This window comes from Blennius ocellaris (assembly GCF_963422515.1).
Source record: "Blennius ocellaris genome assembly, chromosome: 7".
Lineage (NCBI taxonomy): Eukaryota > Metazoa > Chordata > Actinopteri > Blenniiformes > Blenniidae > Blennius > Blennius ocellaris.
The window spans coordinates 17,181,631-17,199,439 of NC_137656.1; the positions used below are offsets into that span (position 1 = coordinate 17,181,631).

General features: G+C 39.6%; 2 protein-coding genes across 2 annotated transcripts; one reads left to right on the forward strand and one right to left on the reverse strand.

Moving 5' to 3' along the window:
• Positions 1–5,459: 5,459 nt before the first annotated feature.
• On the reverse strand, positions 5,460–7,793 carry LOC308132849 (arrestin domain-containing protein 3-like; the record flags this gene model as incomplete). The annotated part of the gene is made up of 6 exons (XM_080500033.1): positions 5,460–5,729; positions 5,826–6,082; positions 6,449–6,545; positions 6,639–6,789; positions 6,901–6,961; positions 7,679–7,793. 6 exons carry the CDS (start codon positions 7,791–7,793, stop codon positions 5,460–5,462), a joined length of 951 nt encoding a protein of 316 aa, XP_080356159.1.
• A 4,070-nt stretch (positions 7,794–11,863) lies between these two features.
• Positions 11,864–16,568, forward strand: LOC308132920 (arrestin domain-containing protein 3-like). The gene is made up of 6 exons (XM_080500129.1): positions 11,864–12,236; positions 12,319–12,388; positions 12,894–13,041; positions 13,212–13,314; positions 13,409–13,674; positions 14,133–16,568. Exons 1-6 carry the CDS (start codon positions 11,978–11,980, stop codon positions 14,223–14,225), a joined length of 939 nt encoding a protein of 312 aa, XP_080356255.1. The 5' UTR covers positions 11,864–11,977; the 3' UTR covers positions 14,226–16,568.
• The last annotated feature ends 1,241 nt before the right edge of the window (positions 16,569–17,809 follow it).

The window sequence follows — 17,809 nt, forward strand, 5'->3', positions numbered from 1 at the left end:
CTTAACAGTACCTGACATCGTGAAGTCTTCCTCACAATGCTGCAAGTGGAAAAAGAGTCAATAAAGCTCACGAGGACAGAGGTTCTTTCTGATGGTGTGGTTGCACCACACAGTAACCATGAAGTCTTTATCATCCACAGTGGGAGTGAACAGCCTTTGAACCACTGGTTCAGCAAATAGAAAATCTTGCTTTATTGCCATTACTGCCTTTATTGCAGCAGCACTGACAATACTGCTGGCTCTCAAATGGATGTGAGGAACCAGTGAAAAACACCTTGATTCAAGTATTATGGGATGACGAAAACATGCAGACAAGCACAAGAGTCCACCTGGTTTGGCAAACTGTGCACGTGACCAGGTCGGAGAGGATTACAGTAAAACCATCCAGTTATTCATCTTCTCTACCTGCTTCAAGCAGAGTGAGGGTGGAAGAGCTGCGGTGTACTGATAGTGGGTGAGAGACAAGGTCGCCTGCTCATTACGAGATAAGATAAACAAACAAGGACACATAATGTACAGCTATGGAGATTTAAAATTACCAATCAAATTTATCTTATCTTTGGACTGGATAAAAAATGTGCAGAGTCTAAAAGAACATGCAAACTTTACATGGAGAAAGGGTCTTGTCGATGGCAGAACCTTTGACTCTGTGCCCGACATGACTGACTTGCTTACTCATTGAGTGACACTTTATCAAGTTATGCAACAGGAGTTCATATAATTGTAACCCGCAGTAACACATGTTACAGGCCACAGTGAATAATAGTGAAGACAAAGACAACTGACAACTGAAAGATCTAAAAAAAATTTCACCCCAAACACATTTAAAACTCAAATAAAAAGAGAAGTTCAAAGCAAGCTTGATCTATATGTTTTGTGTTGGACACGGCTGCCTCCCAAGGGTAGAAAATCAAACGAATGGAGTTGCAACAATATATTTTTAACACTACTTTTGTCACAATTCACACTCGGAGACTCAGGCGCAGACAGAAACACAGTATTCAGGAATTCTCTCAGTATACTTTATTTATAAACAATGTGGCCAAGAACTCAACCCAAATAAACAAGATAACAGACCTCCAACAAGCAAGAACTGGTGAATTATGCAGAGTACCGGTACTCTAAAACTGGATACTGTCTAAACTCATCACAAGATAAGTGCCAACACACAAACACTACTATGGCTAAGGTACCGCTAAAAAAAACCAAACATTAGGACCCAGCGAGAGACTGAAAGGAGCACACTGCCGGGTATGAAGGGGCAAATGTTGAATGGTGGGGTCGGCGTTGAAGACGACGGTGGCGTACGCTGCAGCCTGAAGGAGGGTGATCAGGGAGGCTTCTGTTGAGCTGAAGCCATTGGAGTTGGCCAATGAACAAGCAGGAGCTTGGTGCAGCAGGGTTGGTCCAGAACTGCAGCAGAGGAAAGACAGGTTTAATGCAGAGTAAGGCAGAGCAAAGTGGAGCAAAGCAGAGCAAGGTACAACTACCGTAACTGTCGATAGCTTATGATCCGGCGCCGAGTCTTGATCTGACGCCAGCTTTATAGAGAGAGAGGCGCCTTGTTAGGTGAAGCTACGTCCTTTAATCTCAGTGAGTTGTAATAATGCTAATAAATGTAAAGGGCCTTGCAGTGGCTCATTTGGACTTCCACATGCATGGACACATACATTTAAATGATATCTGGTGTGTTAATTCATTGACCTCACACTGATGTCATACTGCAACATTTCAACATAGAATTTCTGGGTGTATATGATATTAGATTCCAATCAGGAATCAAGTCGTTCCTAAAAAGCAGAACCCTCTAACTATTGATTGCCTGTTACAGTGTAATTATTCCTCCCATTATGCAATGTGTTTACAAGCACAATAATCAGAAACCAGAAATAAATACAATATACACTTTTTATATTTGTACAGAACTATGGTACATATATGGGATATTGAAAGAGAAAACAGAAAAAATGTTCAACTATGATGCTACTTGTTACACAAACTGTCTTCCCACTGATTACATTTGAGGTGTTTTCTGAGATAATGTAATCCCAGATTGAATTCAGCAGTTTGTACCAAATCTATCATGCAGCTTTGACAAATCTCTTCGTGCTGAGACGAAGTAATTCAGATAATTGGAAAGACACCAGGCACCATCCTCAGGCCTGAACATCAGAATTAGTTTCATCACAGAAGCAGAGAAAGGAAACAAGAAACAATCATGTTCACTCAAGTCCTCGTATAAATACCCGGCAGAGCACGTGGACTCATAAGGCACCTGCCAGGAAACTCGGGAACAGAAGGCAACCAGAACTCTGGGAAACACAGGAAACACAGGGCTGTGGGGGAACACGGGAACATAGGGAACCAACTGCTCAAAAGAACCAGGGAAAGGCCTGAGAGGAACAAGTCACCGGGAAGCCGGCAGCGGGGGATTGCAGGTGGACCCAAATGCAGACTCGGAGTTCCATATAAACCAGAGTTTAATGTTGGAAAAGTCCCGTGAACATGAAAAACCACAGGGAAACATGAATGATGGATAACAAGAGGAGCGACATGTTGACGAGAGTAGCCAACAAAGACAACAGAGGGAGAGGGTTTAAATACATTGAGAAGGGGTGGATACAGGTGAAGCACAACAAGAGGAGCACACACAGGGATAAGGCCATCGGTTAATTGGAAACATGAGGTGAAACACACAGGGGCAGACACAGAGACCTTGCAGTGTGAAAGGGTTAAAGAGGGTGCAGTAATATTATAGTTTTTTTCAATTGTTTACACCCAATTTTGAAAACCGGGTTCTTTTTTCAAAATATAATCACAATTATCCAAACACCACACTCAATTTGCACAATTCCTAGATTGTTTGCAAAATGACACACTTCAGTCAAAACATATACACATATTTGTGAAAATGCTATTAGTTTTCATTTAACCAACACAGTCCTCAATGATCAGACACTATTGCAGCCAGTTTCACACTGCTGTGATAAATAAAAAACACATTTGTAAAAAAAACTAATTTTAGGAAATAGCATGTGCTAGAATTTTGGCCAAACATTGTAGTGTAAGGGATCATTTAGATGTAAAAAAAAAAAGTGTGACAAACCCACAACATTCTTCATGAGTAGTTTGAGATATAGGGAGAATGTACACAAATAGGCCTACTATAAACTTACCAAGCACTGCACAACACTGTTGCTGCAGATTGAATATTTCAAGTGTTTATTTCAATACGTACAGTATTTCTTATCATAATCAGTTACAGTAATCAACCAACAATGAAATCAATGAAACAAATAAAATCTGTAGACAAATAAAAATGACTGCATGAAGTACATACACTTGACTCTGAAGAAAAACTACTGTAAAAGCAACAAGAATACTGTAACTATTCATCATCTCTCTGTCTGGCTGGATCAGGCCATAAGATTTCATCCACATCACAGGCTATGTCTTCATTGGCAAGGCACCGTTGGAAGAATCGCCTCGTGTGACAAATCCACCCCGGCACAGAAGCTGCTTCAATATGATCACAGGCCTGCTCCATGGCCTGAATGAGGGGCAAACGGTCATAGGACCGCAGGTCGTATACCTTCCACTGCCATGCTGAAAAAAAACTCTTCTATTGGATTCAGGAAGGGGCACTATGGGGGGACGGTATAAGACTTCAAATTCAGGGTGCTCATGGAACCAATTCTGGACCAGAGCAGCCCGATGGATGAGACATTGTCCCAAACGACAATGTACCGCATCTGGTCCACTTGGTTTAATGCTGTGACAATCTCATGCAATCTGTCAAGAAATGCAAGTAATAGATTTGCATTATACGGTCCCAGATTTGCATTGTGGTGGAGGACCCCATTTTGTGTAATAGCGCAAAGGATGATGTTAACGCCTCGCTGCCCTGGCACATTGGTGATTGCCTTGTGTCCAATTACATTTCTCTCTCTTCTTCTTGTTTTCGCAAGGTTAAATCCAGCCTCATCCACATATATAAATTCATGTCGAATTTCTTCAGCATCCACCTGAGTGCTGCGTTTTCAAATTAGCACAAGTGTGCTTCCACACCTGGTGGATGTGATTTTCCAATTTGTTCATTAGTGTTGTCATTGGCAATCCGGGGCTTTGTAATGACAAGGAAGTAACCTCACAATCCTTATCTGTGTCTAAGGTGTGAAAATGTGTGCAGAGTTTTGCAAATCACTGTGTGTAATGTTTTGCAAAAAGGGTGAAGCAGACATTGTGTGTAATGTTGTGCAAATCTGTGGAGGTGTTTTGCTCCTTGGAGTAGAATTTTGCAAATTGTGTGGAAATTTTTATTTTAGTGTGTAAACAATTGTAAAAAACTTTAACAAAAATAAAAAAGCAGTAACAATTCCACAATACACTGAAAGGAGGGCTTTGCTCACCCCCAACCGAAATGAAACTGGTCCTAAAATACGCCAAGAAAAGAAATAACAGAGAGAGCATTTCAGATCAGCCCCCATCCACAGCGATCTATCCACTGATTGCATTTGAACTCAAGTCTTCTGAAGGTTTTTAAATTAAGTTCAATGTTTTAGTCAAAAGTCACCCTCACTAAAAGTAAGATTCTTGTTTTTTCCAGCTTAATCGTTTTACTTTCTGTCTGAAAACTACATGTTTAATCGTGATTCCTATCATTGATGAGTCAATGAATCAGCTGCTGCTGCATGTGCTTGTGAATTACGTTTACAAACTCCCCCGAGAAAGGTTAGTTGAGACGGTGAATCAGTAATTCATCTTGTGTAAAGAGTTTGACTACATTTGCATTCGAGATATTTTATTTTCTTGCACGGTAGAAACTCTTGTAGAACATTTCAACATGTCAGTGTCATGTCTGTCACCTGTCAGCGAATCATCCCCTTAAGCTTTTGTTGCCCCCTTGTGGGGGACCTAAATTTCAAAAGGAGCAGGATTATATGGGGGAAGTTGCTGTCAGTTGATGTTTAGAAATCTGATTGGGAAAATATCCCCCCATAAAGAGGGATATTTGGTCACTTCTAGCTTTTTGTTTTTAAGACTAAGTGTTAAAACAATAGGAGATGATGGCACTCTTCTTATTAAAATTATATTTGGACATGACACTAGGACCATGTGGTGTTTAGACTAAGACAATAGGATTGTGAGTTTTTTAATAAATTTTGTGATATTTTTAAATGTACCTATTGGAAACTGTAAACTACAATGGTATTTTAGTCAATTCCACACTTTACAACAGATTTCCAATTTCACATACAGTGCATGGTATTTTATCTCTTTTCAATTAATTATTCCTGACAGTGACTCGCTGCTTTGTTGCCCCTTTCTCGACACTTGTAAACTTGTGTGTCCTATAATAAAGCACAATCTTCAGAGAGAAACAAACTTCCACAACATCATCAAATCAGTTTCAAGTGGAAAGGAATAATATTGAGACTAGAGGCCCTCCGTTTGACCTTCTAGGACTTTTTATCCAAACTGGTCAAAGGGGGGAACATCCCGCAGGACTGGGTGAGTGAGGGAGGGTGGAGTTGTGGAGCTGAAGGGTTGTAGGGAGGGGGTTCTTGGAAGAAGCTGGGTCCTCCAAACTGGGTAAAGTCTGATAATGTTTCCAATCCATCAGCAGGAGGATGGGTGGATGGTTCTTCACATGATTCCACAAATGCTGGCAGGATGACTATGGGCAACTTGATCTTTGGGTCAAAAGCATATTTGACATCCAGGTAGACCTGCGATAGAAACATAGTTTTTGATTATGGTAGTTGGCATGCAGTCCTGTTGCCAGAGAATCACAGACAAATACGGCTGGGAAAACTGACACCTACCTTTAGCCTGTACTCTACTTTCAGGATCTCGCAGTTCAGGATAGACACGCCGGCCTCAAGAGGGATGGTGATGATCTTGTTGACGGTTTGACTTGCAGAGGGTGGGATAGATTCGCCCTCATCTTTCAGGATATCTTTAGTCTCAAGCTTTCTCATGTCTTTGGCAAAGAAGCTGTGCTTTGTGTACAAACAATACTTGAGTTTTACATCCCGAGAGGATTTGTTTTGAATGGAAGCCACAATGTTTATGCCTTCCCCTGGAAAACAGAACACAACAATAATATTTTCAACTTCTTAAAATGTGGATATCATCATGACAAAGTTAAAGTGTGCAAATCAAATCTGCCTCTGAGATTAAACTCATTTTATGATTTGGCATTAGCAAGTCAAAGCAAATGGACTTAGTTTCTATATTGCTTTATACTGTATGGGTGGGGTCAGCACACATTCGCAGTTGCATTTACACACACAATCATGCAACAATGAAACTGCTGTCATTTATTTATGTATTTATGTATTTATTTATTATGACTAAATCCACTGTTAGAATCGTGTAACCCACATATATAATTCAACACAATCAAAGAACAAGTGATATAAAAGTACATGAAACATCAAGTTACCTTGATAGAAACCTGTGCGTTCAATATTTACATCCATGTTTACTTCTCCCGAGTTGAAGTGCTTCAGCTTCTTATCAATGGTTTCATGCTGTGGAGTCTGACAGCAGAGTAACACAGAGTGAATCCAAAGGATTGATAAATCCTGCAGATGTCTTGAATTTCTGTGTTTTTATGTTATTTGAGAACGTACCATCAGCATTAGATCACTTTGCAAGTTTAATTCGTTGGTGACGGTGAACTCTGCCTTCGCTTTGCTATCGAGTCTCTGGGACCTGCTCAGATTTGCTTCCAGTTTGTACACGATCTTTCCATGTTGACTTTTGAAGGAGGACGGCAACTGTCTGAAGGAATGAACAATACAATGGCCCCCAAAATATTAGCCATCATTCTTAAAGCCAATGATGAAAAATATAGTAAATGTTAATTATAGATAATGGTTATAGACAACTCACTGAACTGGGATCTGAAAGGCAAATGGGTAAACATGGCTGCCCTGGCTCAGTGTGCAATCACCTGTAAAGCAATAAATGGAGTCGCTTAATTTGGCTTCAGTTGGTTAAAGGTTAAGAACTTCATAGAGCTGAAATAACTTATTTGAATGGCATCAATGGATGAGTTTCAACGACCATTATGTTGTATGAGAGGTGACAATTCAAATAATAAGAAACATGAAAAACAGTAGCCACAGTAAATCATAAAACATAGTTTAAGGGAAATAAACCAGATGTTTCACTTTGAACCACTCAATGGATGTTTGATAATAAAGAACTTTTTGTTGAGTTATTTTAGTTTTTGTAGTGTTTGTAGTTTGCCATCTTTAGACAGATAATTAGGGAAATTTTTGTTTTTGTTTATGTGATCATAGGCCAGTGAAAGGCTCTTCACATTATCGGACATATCAAAGTTTATGTAGCAAAATGAATCATGTAAGATAATGAACATAGAGGGTTTGAGGCATGTGCTTGCAAACAGGGTTTGGGTAGTACTAAACTATGAAGCCAAACACTTCCTGAATGAAGAACGTCTCAATTTTCTTTTTAAATAAGTAATTAGATTTAATAAATGCATGTCACTGAATAAATTCTTTATATTCTGTGTCACAGCCCTGAACAAAGTGGACATACAGTATCTTTCAAAATTATTAAAAAGGAAGAAAAAACAACAACCACATACTACATGCATAGCATGTAATATGATATATGAATAAATCAAATCAATCAGATTGTTTACCTCTTCCTTCCTCGATGAGAAATTGTTTGATGCTGAAGTACTTCTCTTGGCTGTAGTACGTCACATTTTTTTTCCCGTTGTGTTCAGTAAACTTGACTTTCGCTTTTCCCTTCATCTTGATGCAGAGTGATTGTATTTTGCACTCTTTAGACAACTTGAATGTAACTTTCCCATGAACAAAATCCCCACTTTCAAAAATGTTGCGTTCGTTGATGGGATTATAATCCACTGAAAATTTCTTAACAGTACCTGACATCGTGAAGTCTTCCTCACAACGCTGCAAGTGGAAAAAGAGTCAGTAAAGCTCACGAGGACAGAGGTTCTTTCTGATGGTGTGGTTGCACGACACAGTAACCATGAAGTCTTTATCATCCACAGTGGGAGTGAACAGCCTTTGAACCACTGGTTCAGCAAATAAAAAAAATCTTGCTTTATTGCCATTACTGCCTTTATTGCAGCAGCACTGACAATACTGCTGGCTCTCAAATGGATGTGAGGGACCAGTGAAAAACACCTTGATTCAAGTATTATGGGATGACGAAAACATGCAGACAAGCACAAGAGTCCACCTGGTTTGGCAAACTGTGCACGTGACCAGGTCGGAGAGGATTACAGTAAAACCATCCAGTTATTCATCTTCTCTACCTGCTTCAAGCAGAGTGAGGGTGGAAGAGCTGCGGTGTACTGATAGTGGGTGAGAGACAAGGTCGCCTGCTCATTACGAGATAAGATAAACAAACAAGGACACAGAACGCACAGCTATGGAGATTTAGAATTATTGAGCGACACTTTATCAGGTACCTAAATGTATTACACTGTGAGAACCTGAGTCGAGTATGAAGCATGTCTGCACACTGACCACAAACAGGCCCGCCCCTCCCTACACGCAGAACACGCGCTGTGCGTAGGGCCCGGCGATCCATGGGTGGGCCCTATTTTGCGCAAGTGAATTGAATTTCCCTCGGGATCAATTAAGTATCATCATTCTCTGCAAATGCACAAAGGATGCGCGTGCATTTTGCCGAGAGGCGTGCGTAGAGCACCCCCACCAAGTCAGCCCAAGGCAGGAGAGAGAGAGAAAAAAAAGAGACTCAATGATTGAAAGCGCGAAGCATCACCATCTGACCAATCAGCGGTCAGATGGGCCGGCAGGCAGTTGTTTACAGGTAGAGAGTAGAGAGAGAGAGATGGCTTCCAAACGTCAATACGATTCGGGAGCTAGCAAAAGAAAGAAAAAGTCCAAACAAGAAGAGGCTCGTGCTTCACTTGAAGGTGGGATGTTGTTGAAAACTTACCTTCGCTCATCAATGGCGCAAGAACGGTTGAGTGGCCTGGCTGTGATTAGCATAAACTCAGAAGTGGCACAGCAGCTGCCATATGATGAGATCATTGATGACTTTGCATCCAGAAAATGCAGACGTGTGCATCTGTAAAGTTATTTTTCCACTGTTGATAGAGGCTGTTCATTTGATTCGCTAGTAATTGTAATTTATTATTCTTATTATTCTTAGTATTCTTATTATTGTTATTATTATTATTATTGTTATTATTATTATTATGTTATTGTAAGAGGGGCCCCAAAATAAAATCCTGCTTAGGGCCCCCACTTGGCCAGGGGCGGCCCTGACCACAAACCACATGCAGCCACCTTTTCTGTCAGCTGCACCCAAGATCCAAACTCTAAAGATCATTGGTTTTACTGGTGGTTGTAGGGGAAATCATTTTAACAACAATTTGACCTGATACTATAATTCGTCTGCAACCATTGCATTATTACACACACTGTCAGGTGAAATATCAAATCCTGGCATGTATTTTGAAAGCATGCAGTCAGTTCAGACATTGTGGTAGGTTTAACATGCTAAAACACATAAAAGCTGGAAGGTAAACACAGGTAGTCAGTATTTTACAGAGGTTAACGGCCAGTCAAAATTCAAGCTGATATCACCCAACATCACCACAAGCTCTGCACATAAAGGAGAACTTGATGTTGGAGCTCCAATCGGAGTAGTCTGTGAAGCACATTTCTCTTTGAAGGTCTCCTTCCTGTAGTTTGGTCGAGAACAGGTGTGCAAAATTGATTTTTAGTTCAGGGGCCACAGTGAGGCAGATGGGCGCGAGCCACTATGTCATTATGTAATTTCCATTCTTCCCTGTCTCAATTGTAATCTTATGTATACAGTGGAAAAACTCCCAATAGCAAGGGGACTTTGTTCAGCACATGATCAAGTTATGTAACAGGAGTTCATATAATTGTAACCTACATTAATATATGTTACAGGCCACAGTGAACAGGTCCACGTTTAATGTCTGAGTGATATTTACTTAAATTTTACAGAAAATAAAAGATTCGGAAAGCTATAAAAAAAATGTTTGGTTCCTCATAGATTTTGTTTTGGGTCTTTTCCAACAAAAAAAAATCAATAGAATGAGAAAAAAAACACTGACTTGTACCACAGAATATCACTAGTTTTTTGTTCTCTTGTCAGTGACTCAGCCAAGAACAAAAGTTTCACCCTAAACACATTTACAAGTCAAATTGAAACGAGCTCAAATCAAGCTTGGTCTACATGTTCTGCCTTGGACACTGCTGCCTCCCAAAGGTAGAAAAGCAAACTGCAATGGATTTGCAGCAATACATTTTTGACACCACTTTGTCCAATTCAGGATTCTGAAGGGCGGAGTCCAATCCCATCTGATTTTGGGTGAAGGCAGGGTACACCCTGAACACAGACGTACAAACCACAGTCACACCTATGTGCAATGTAGAATTCCAAATAAAGCTTAATGTAGTTTTAATCTCAGTGAGTTGTCATAATGCTAATAAATGTAAAGGGCCTTGCAGTGGCTCATTTGGACTCCCACATGCATGGACATACACATTTAAATGATATCTGGTTTGTTTATTCATTGACCTCACACTGATGTCATACTGCAACATTTCAACAAAGAATTTCTTGTTGTATATGATTGTTATTGGATTCCAATCAGGAATCAAGTAGTTCCTTAAAAGCAGAACCCTCTAACTATTGTTAGCCTGTTACAGTGCGATGATTCCTCCCATCATGCAGTGTGTTTATAAGCACAATAATCAGAAACCAGAAATAAATACAATATACACTTTTTATATTTGTACAGAACTATGGTACATATATGGGATATTGAAAGAGAAAACATAGAAAAAATGTTCAACTATGATGCTACTTGTTACACAAACTGTCTTCCCACTGATCACATTTGAGGTGTTTTCTGAGATAATGGAATCCGAGATTGAAGACAGCAGTTTGTACCAAATCTATCATGCAGCTTTCACAAATCTCTAAGTAATTCAGATAATTAGAAAGACACCAGGCACCACCATCAGGCCTGAACATCAGAATTAGTTTTATCACAGAAGGAGAGAAAGGAAACAAGAAACAAATCATGTTCACTCACGTCCTCAGATAAATACCCTGCAGAGCAGATCCCAGACAGTACAGTCGTTAAGTTCACTGCCTTCAGGCTCTGTCAGGTTGTTACATTGTTGTACTTTTAGTCACCATTTTGTCACTAGAATGCCTTTAAAGAACGAAAGAAACTGGACGATTGTGTTCTGCATGGGGGAAATAAAACTTCTGTAAAAAGTGGAGTGAACTGGGGTTAACATTTTGTTTTTATTTGTAAAAATCTAGAAATAAGAACTGCAGGAAAGAGCAGGGTTGGCTTGCAAGGTGTACAATACAGCACTAACTATTGTTTTTGATGCCGTCATTGTCAAAATAACTAAAAAAATGAGGAACACAAGAAAAACAACCAAATAATCAGATCGTTACTCCTGTAAGGACACTCAACCTTTTAACAAAGACATTTCCATTTCAAAGCAAAAGCTATTTTCTCTTAAAATCATTGAAAGTGTCCAATGTCTATTTTCCCTGGCATGGACTCAGAGTGAATGTGAAAGGGTTCAAGAGGGTGAAGTGATCTATCTATCCAAACCATGTCCATGATACGCACTGAACTGTTTGCAAATAAAACCCCCGCCCCGCATCCAGTCTGCCAGTAACTCAAACAGGGGAAGAGAGCTGACCGGATACTGAGGGCAGCTCGTGCGGGTGTTGGTCCGCGTGGCTCCGCCTCAGCTGGGCTGGTCCTCCAGATGATTGTGCGCATGCGCGGTCTGAGCGACAAGCCTTGTTCTTGTAAACATACCATCCTGCTTTCCTTTCCTACTGCTGTATTTTTAACGACATAAACTGTTTTCAAAATAGCCTTCTAGACTTTACGTGCTTCCGCTTTTGTTTTTCCTTCCGACTCTCAACAATGTTCGAGTCAACGTTCCAGAATTTCAACTTCAACTTCAACAGACTGAACGAGAGCAACACGGTAATCAGCGGAGACGTGTTAACGGGACATGTCTCCTTCGACCTGACGAAGGAGACGAAGCTGAGCTCCATCTCGATGGCGCTGACAGGAGGAGTGAGGGTCCACTGGTCCACCGGAGGAGGGAAGAACCGGAGGCATTACAGCGCCAAGCTCACCCTCTTCGACCTGAAAACCGTCCTCCTGCAGCCCAGCGGAGGTCTGCAGCTCCTCCACCCCCCTTCCAACCGTGGTGTGTTCACTGACATCTGACTGGAGTTCGTTTGGTTTTTCCTCTGCAGCTGTAGGAGAGACAGACAAACTTCCTCCTGGCACACACGTGTATCCCTTCACATGTCAGATCCCACAAGGGTGTGTATGAAATGTGCTTCACCTCCTCCTGTCATCTTTCTACTTTTAGTTATTTATTCTAACCAGGCTGCACAAATAACGACTGTCTGATTAAATGCAATCATTTAAAATTTTTCTGGTCATGAATGCATAATATATGGAGAAATAATTTAGTATCGAGCCCATCTTTTGTATCCACTTCATACATGGACAGGTCAACAGGACATCACAGAGTTAAGAGGCACACACACACACACACACACACACACACACACACACACACACACACACACACACACACACACACACACACACACACACACACACACACACACACACACACACACACACCAGCTAAACTGACAAGCATGTTTTGATATTTTAGAAGGGAATCACATCTGTTTTCTAGTGTGTTATTACTTTTTTTTCATACGAACAGAAACATTTTGTTTTATAATCAAGCATCTTGAGTCTCTCTCTGATGTTCTGTGCGTTTTGTGTTCATCATGTTCATGAAACAATGCAGAGACTTCCCCTCAACTTTTCATGGGCCTCACGGACACATCGAGTACACTTTGACAGTGAGCATCAAAAGACCCTGGCACATGGCCAAAACTTTTAAGACTGAATTGAACTTCATACATCACATTGATACCAGTCATCCAGAACTGCCAGTAAGTGAAAATCATTTATCTGTCCTTTTTCCGAGTCGTCCTCCATGATGAGAAATGAAGTGATTTGAAATATTCACAATGTCAGTGGATCAGTTGTAAAAAGATGCGACGGCACTAATTGCTCAGCTGTATTTTCTTTCCTGATTTATCTCTTATCGTGTTTTCTGCAGGTCCCGCTTTCAGGCTCCAACAGAGTGAAAACATGCAGCCTGTTGTGTTCCTCTGGCGAGGTCACGGTTAAAGCAAGGACAGAGAAGAAAGCTTTCATCCCTGGTAGTTTCCTGTATAATAATATAAGTACTATGTTTATGGTGGGGATATTTGTTTAACCTACAATGGTTTAACGTTGTTTCCTTTCTTCCACCAGGTGAAACTGTAAAAGTAATCTGTGATTTTAGCAACGGTTCGACTAAAACAGCAACTCCAAAGCTGAAGCTGCAGCAGAAACAGACTTATTTTACACACAACAGAATTTCCAAGAGTATGCTTCTGAAAGAGTTGACGGCAGTGCTTGGAGACCCCGTCACAGCTCACACCTCTGACCAACATGCTGAGATCATGATCACAATCCCCTTCTCTGCATCACTGAGCATCACAAACTGCAGCATCCTCGAACTGGAATATTTCATCCAGGTCGGTGCAGATTGACACAAATGTTCAGACTACTTACCCCTCTATCGGCCACTTTAACATTTAAACTACAGCTTCTTTTGTACAAAGATTTTCAGTACAGTCACACTTTTAACATTTCAATTTGTTCAAGGCAAAAAAAAAAAACGCCTCGATGATACATCCCTTTATATATTACGTGAAATAAAATCTCATATTTCACAAATTAAATCTTGATAATAGTCTGTAATAAAATAGTGTCTAGCATTGTTAAAATTCTCCAAATTCAACACATATCTCAGTAATGTACATTGTACTTGCCTTTAACATCATGCTTTTCGTCTAAAATGAGAAGAAATGTTGGAAGTTACTAAACTTAATTGACATGTTTACTCTTTATTGTTATTGTTATTATTATTATTGTTGTTGTTTTAATACTGATTAACTTTATTTATGTAAATCTTGTCTTGTGTTTTCTGTAGTTGAGCCTCTGTGTGAAACCTTGCACTGATGTCACGGTGCTGTTTCCAATCGTCCTGTGTGATACTCCCGTTGAAGCTCGTCTCCCTTTTTAACTGAAGACAACGTTTTCAATTTGGAGGTACAAACCTACAACTGGATGAGCCCCGTAGCGCTTCGTCACATCTCTTTATGTATCAAGTGTGTCTAACTGGGGCTCGTCTTTGGCACTGATCCTTAAATATTTACATCTAAATACAGATTTTATATTGAAAGTTTCTATATTGTTTTTCCACATTCTGACCCTCTTCTTACGAGTTGCGTCTTTATTTATCTTATTGTGTTTTTACTGGAAGCTCCACCTGCTCTCAGGGGTTTGAAGACCAGTGCTCTGCTGCAGACCTGCCTTGTTTTTAATTTACATCCAAATGCAGATGTGAAACCTACCTGTTGACAGCTCACGCCATCAACTCTGTGCAGCTGTGCACCAACATGGTCGTCCATGTTTTTGTTGGGTTTTACAAGCTTTATCAGTGCCTGAATATGTGAATATTCAACTTTAATGTCATACAGAATGTGATTAGTTATGTGATGATAACTTTGTGTTTCCAGTATCAAAAGGAGTTATTGTGCCACATACATATCTGTTTGTCATAGATGTGTATATACAAATGTAGTTGGTTTGAACAGCTGGTGGTTCTTCTCTCTGCAAAATTTAAGCCAAAGACTGAATATTACGTTGATGCTGCCTTATAGGTACCATACTGTCATTTTATGAGCTTCCATTCAGGGAAATTATACAATAACCATAGTAAAGTATCACCACTTATTTGTGCATGTGACACACTGATACAGGACTCCCTGCATCATAATGTTGCCTTCAAGCCTTTATATCCTGATTCTGCCATAAAATATATGCACTTTCTTTAATAATAAGACTAAAAAGGTGGAGTGTTCCTCATCTAATGACGAGAAACATATGCCGAAGGTGAAAAGTCATACTGATGTAATATAGAGCACTGCTTCATGCCTTATTGAAGATACTATTTTTTTGTCATTAAAATATGAAGTTTTGAATATGTGTGTTGAATTCAAGAATTAATTGTGTTAGTAAAGTAAACCAAGATCTAATTGTTCAGCTGAGCGAATTCAGTGTGCGTCACAAACTACCCCTTTGTTCTCTTCGGGAGTGAAAATGCCGCAAAACCTTACCTTATTTGAATCTTGAGTTGAAAATAACTGAGGGCATCGCTACACAGATTTATTTTGATTATGTGACAGTAATGTGATGTTACATTATAAACATTTTTCATGTGTTCAGTCAGAGTCGACTGGCCTATTGCGTGATACGGATGCACACTAAGGGCGCCATGGCTTTCAGGGACCGTCACAAACCCAGAAAAAATTTACCTTCAGAGTGGCCAACAGAGCGTCCAATACATCACTCATTGAGCCTTGTGTGGGACTCAGAATCTAGATTTATTTGACTTCAACACTAACGCATTATACAGCACACAGGGGCGTCACTGACATCCCTCAGCCACTGCTCCAATATAATTATATTGAAACTAATTATTACTTTTAATTCTTAAAATGGAAATAAATCACATTGATTCAAATTAAAAGCAAATGTAAGGCAATGCCCAATTAATATTACTACAAATGATATTACCAATAAGTGAAGGAGTCTTGACTGTTATAGATCATCCGTAAAAATGTAATCTACTCTATAGGAGTATATCTATATCTATAGGATATTGGCCCAATCTGCACTTTTTTTGTTTCGTCTACATTTGACTCGCTAACTTTTTCTCCTTTCAGAGTAAATCAAAACACTACTTCATTTTAATCCTGTTATATATCACATTTTTAACTCGAGTTGTCCATTGTGTTGCAGTTCAGATTGTCTAAAGCTTGTTGAATGTTGTTAACTTCACATCAGTGTTAAAGTACACATTATTCCTATTATTATTATTAATACTCCATAACTTAACATTCCCACATATAAAACTGTAGTTTACTGGGTTTGTTGCATCTGCAAGTCAACATTTCACAATAATGACAATAAAGTTATATGTAATCTAATATCCATATCAGAAAAAAATACATTGCATATTATACATGCATAGTAGACAACATATAACCATTAGGTTTTGTTTTGGGTTTTTATCCAATAAATCATTTTTATATTGATGTTTTGTGTAAGTTGGGTGACATGTTACATTCTGGGGGGGGTGGCATATTAAATCCCATCTAGTGTGCCACAGTAGGTAGAGTCGGCTCTGTATTTAACTAATGTCGTATGTCAGAATGGAGCATGCGGTGTATCCAGAGTGTATGGATGACGTGCACTTTAAAGGTTAGTCTGCGTGTGTGAACAGTATATTATCATATCATTTGTCTGCCTAGAAAATTCAATGTATTTTTTTTTTTGAAGTCATTAAAGTCAATTGTTTCAAAACTTCAATGAAGACTCTTGTTTTCTTTGGTCACTTTCCCCTCTAGTTTCCTTATGTCTCTTCTACAGAATATCTCACAAGTCACATTAGGGATTGTGTGTGTGTGTGCGTGTGCGTGTGCGTGTGTGTGTGTGGCTTTCCTCAATGAACAGATTTGCTTCTGGGGTACTTAAAATGTGGTGGCGGGATCCTGTGAATTGGAATCACAGATGACTTACCCGATCTGAAAGGAAGTAAGATAACATAACATAAAAAACCCAAAAAGGAAATCATTGAAACTATTGAAAACTCTTTAAACCAGACCTAGAATTCATTCAAACCACCCCAGGACTCATTACAACACGCAGAAATGGATCATGTATAAAGAGACTCAGGATGTTTATATTAGACTCGGGGTCATTGATCTGAAACCACGTGATTTTATTGAGATTTTAAGAGAGTTTCGGGCCCTTGAAACTCTCTTTACATTACTGTATTACCTTACCAGGACTCAAAGCTGCATCTCGGATGAGGTGGTTTACAATACAGAAGTTCCTCAGGGCACAGTACTCTCTTCCTTCCTGTTCACATCTGACACAACACAGACAGCTGCCACCTCCAAAGTTCTCCGGTGATACAATCATCGTTGGACATGTATTTTCCATGCAGTGGTCGGATGGAGCTTCTCCAGGACACATGAGACAGGAGCAGGCTGAACAGGCTGGTCAGGAAGCTCCAACATTATCCACTGTACACTACTAAATATGTCTTCTTCCCTTTTGAATAGGTTTCCAGTGTCTTTATCAGTTGTTTATTTTGTGTTGTGTTTTTTATTGTAAATTAGTATTGTATCATTTTTAATGATTCACAATATTTAAAATCTATTATTCTAAGAAGAAGAATTAAGGTAAATATGACATTCAAGTCTGTAATGAGGTCAGGTACGAGAACTGGAGTCCGTGTTTACGTCCAGATCACGTGGCAAGTATCACAAAGTCTTTATCGCCATCTAGTGGTGTAAGTGAGTTGCAGGGGGTAAAAGAAACTTCAGCAAAACATTTCCCCACGTCTTTTCATGGCAGGCATGACATCTATCACATATCTTCTACAGCTCCTCTTACAGACTGGGGACACAAGAGGCTGAAGCAAAGTAGACAAGCCAAAGGTAACACTAAGACATAGGATCACATATCTGGAGAATTAAGAGACAGCAATTAAACATTACGATCATTTTACAAGTAGAAATAGTATGGAGCATAGTT

Excerpts from the sequence above, each read along its gene's own strand:
- LOC308132920 (XM_080500129.1), top strand. The coding sequence starts at position 11,978 with ATGTTCGAGTCAACGTTCCAGAATTTCAACTTCAACTTCAACAGACTG. Across the intron at positions 12,237-12,318 it reads CCTCCTGCAGCCCAGCGGAG|CTGTAGGAGAGACAGACAAA; the intron begins GTCTGCAGCTCC and ends TTTCCTCTGCAG. Across the intron at positions 13,675-14,132 it reads AACTGGAATATTTCATCCAG|TTGAGCCTCTGTGTGAAACC; the intron begins GTCGGTGCAGAT and ends TGTTTTCTGTAG.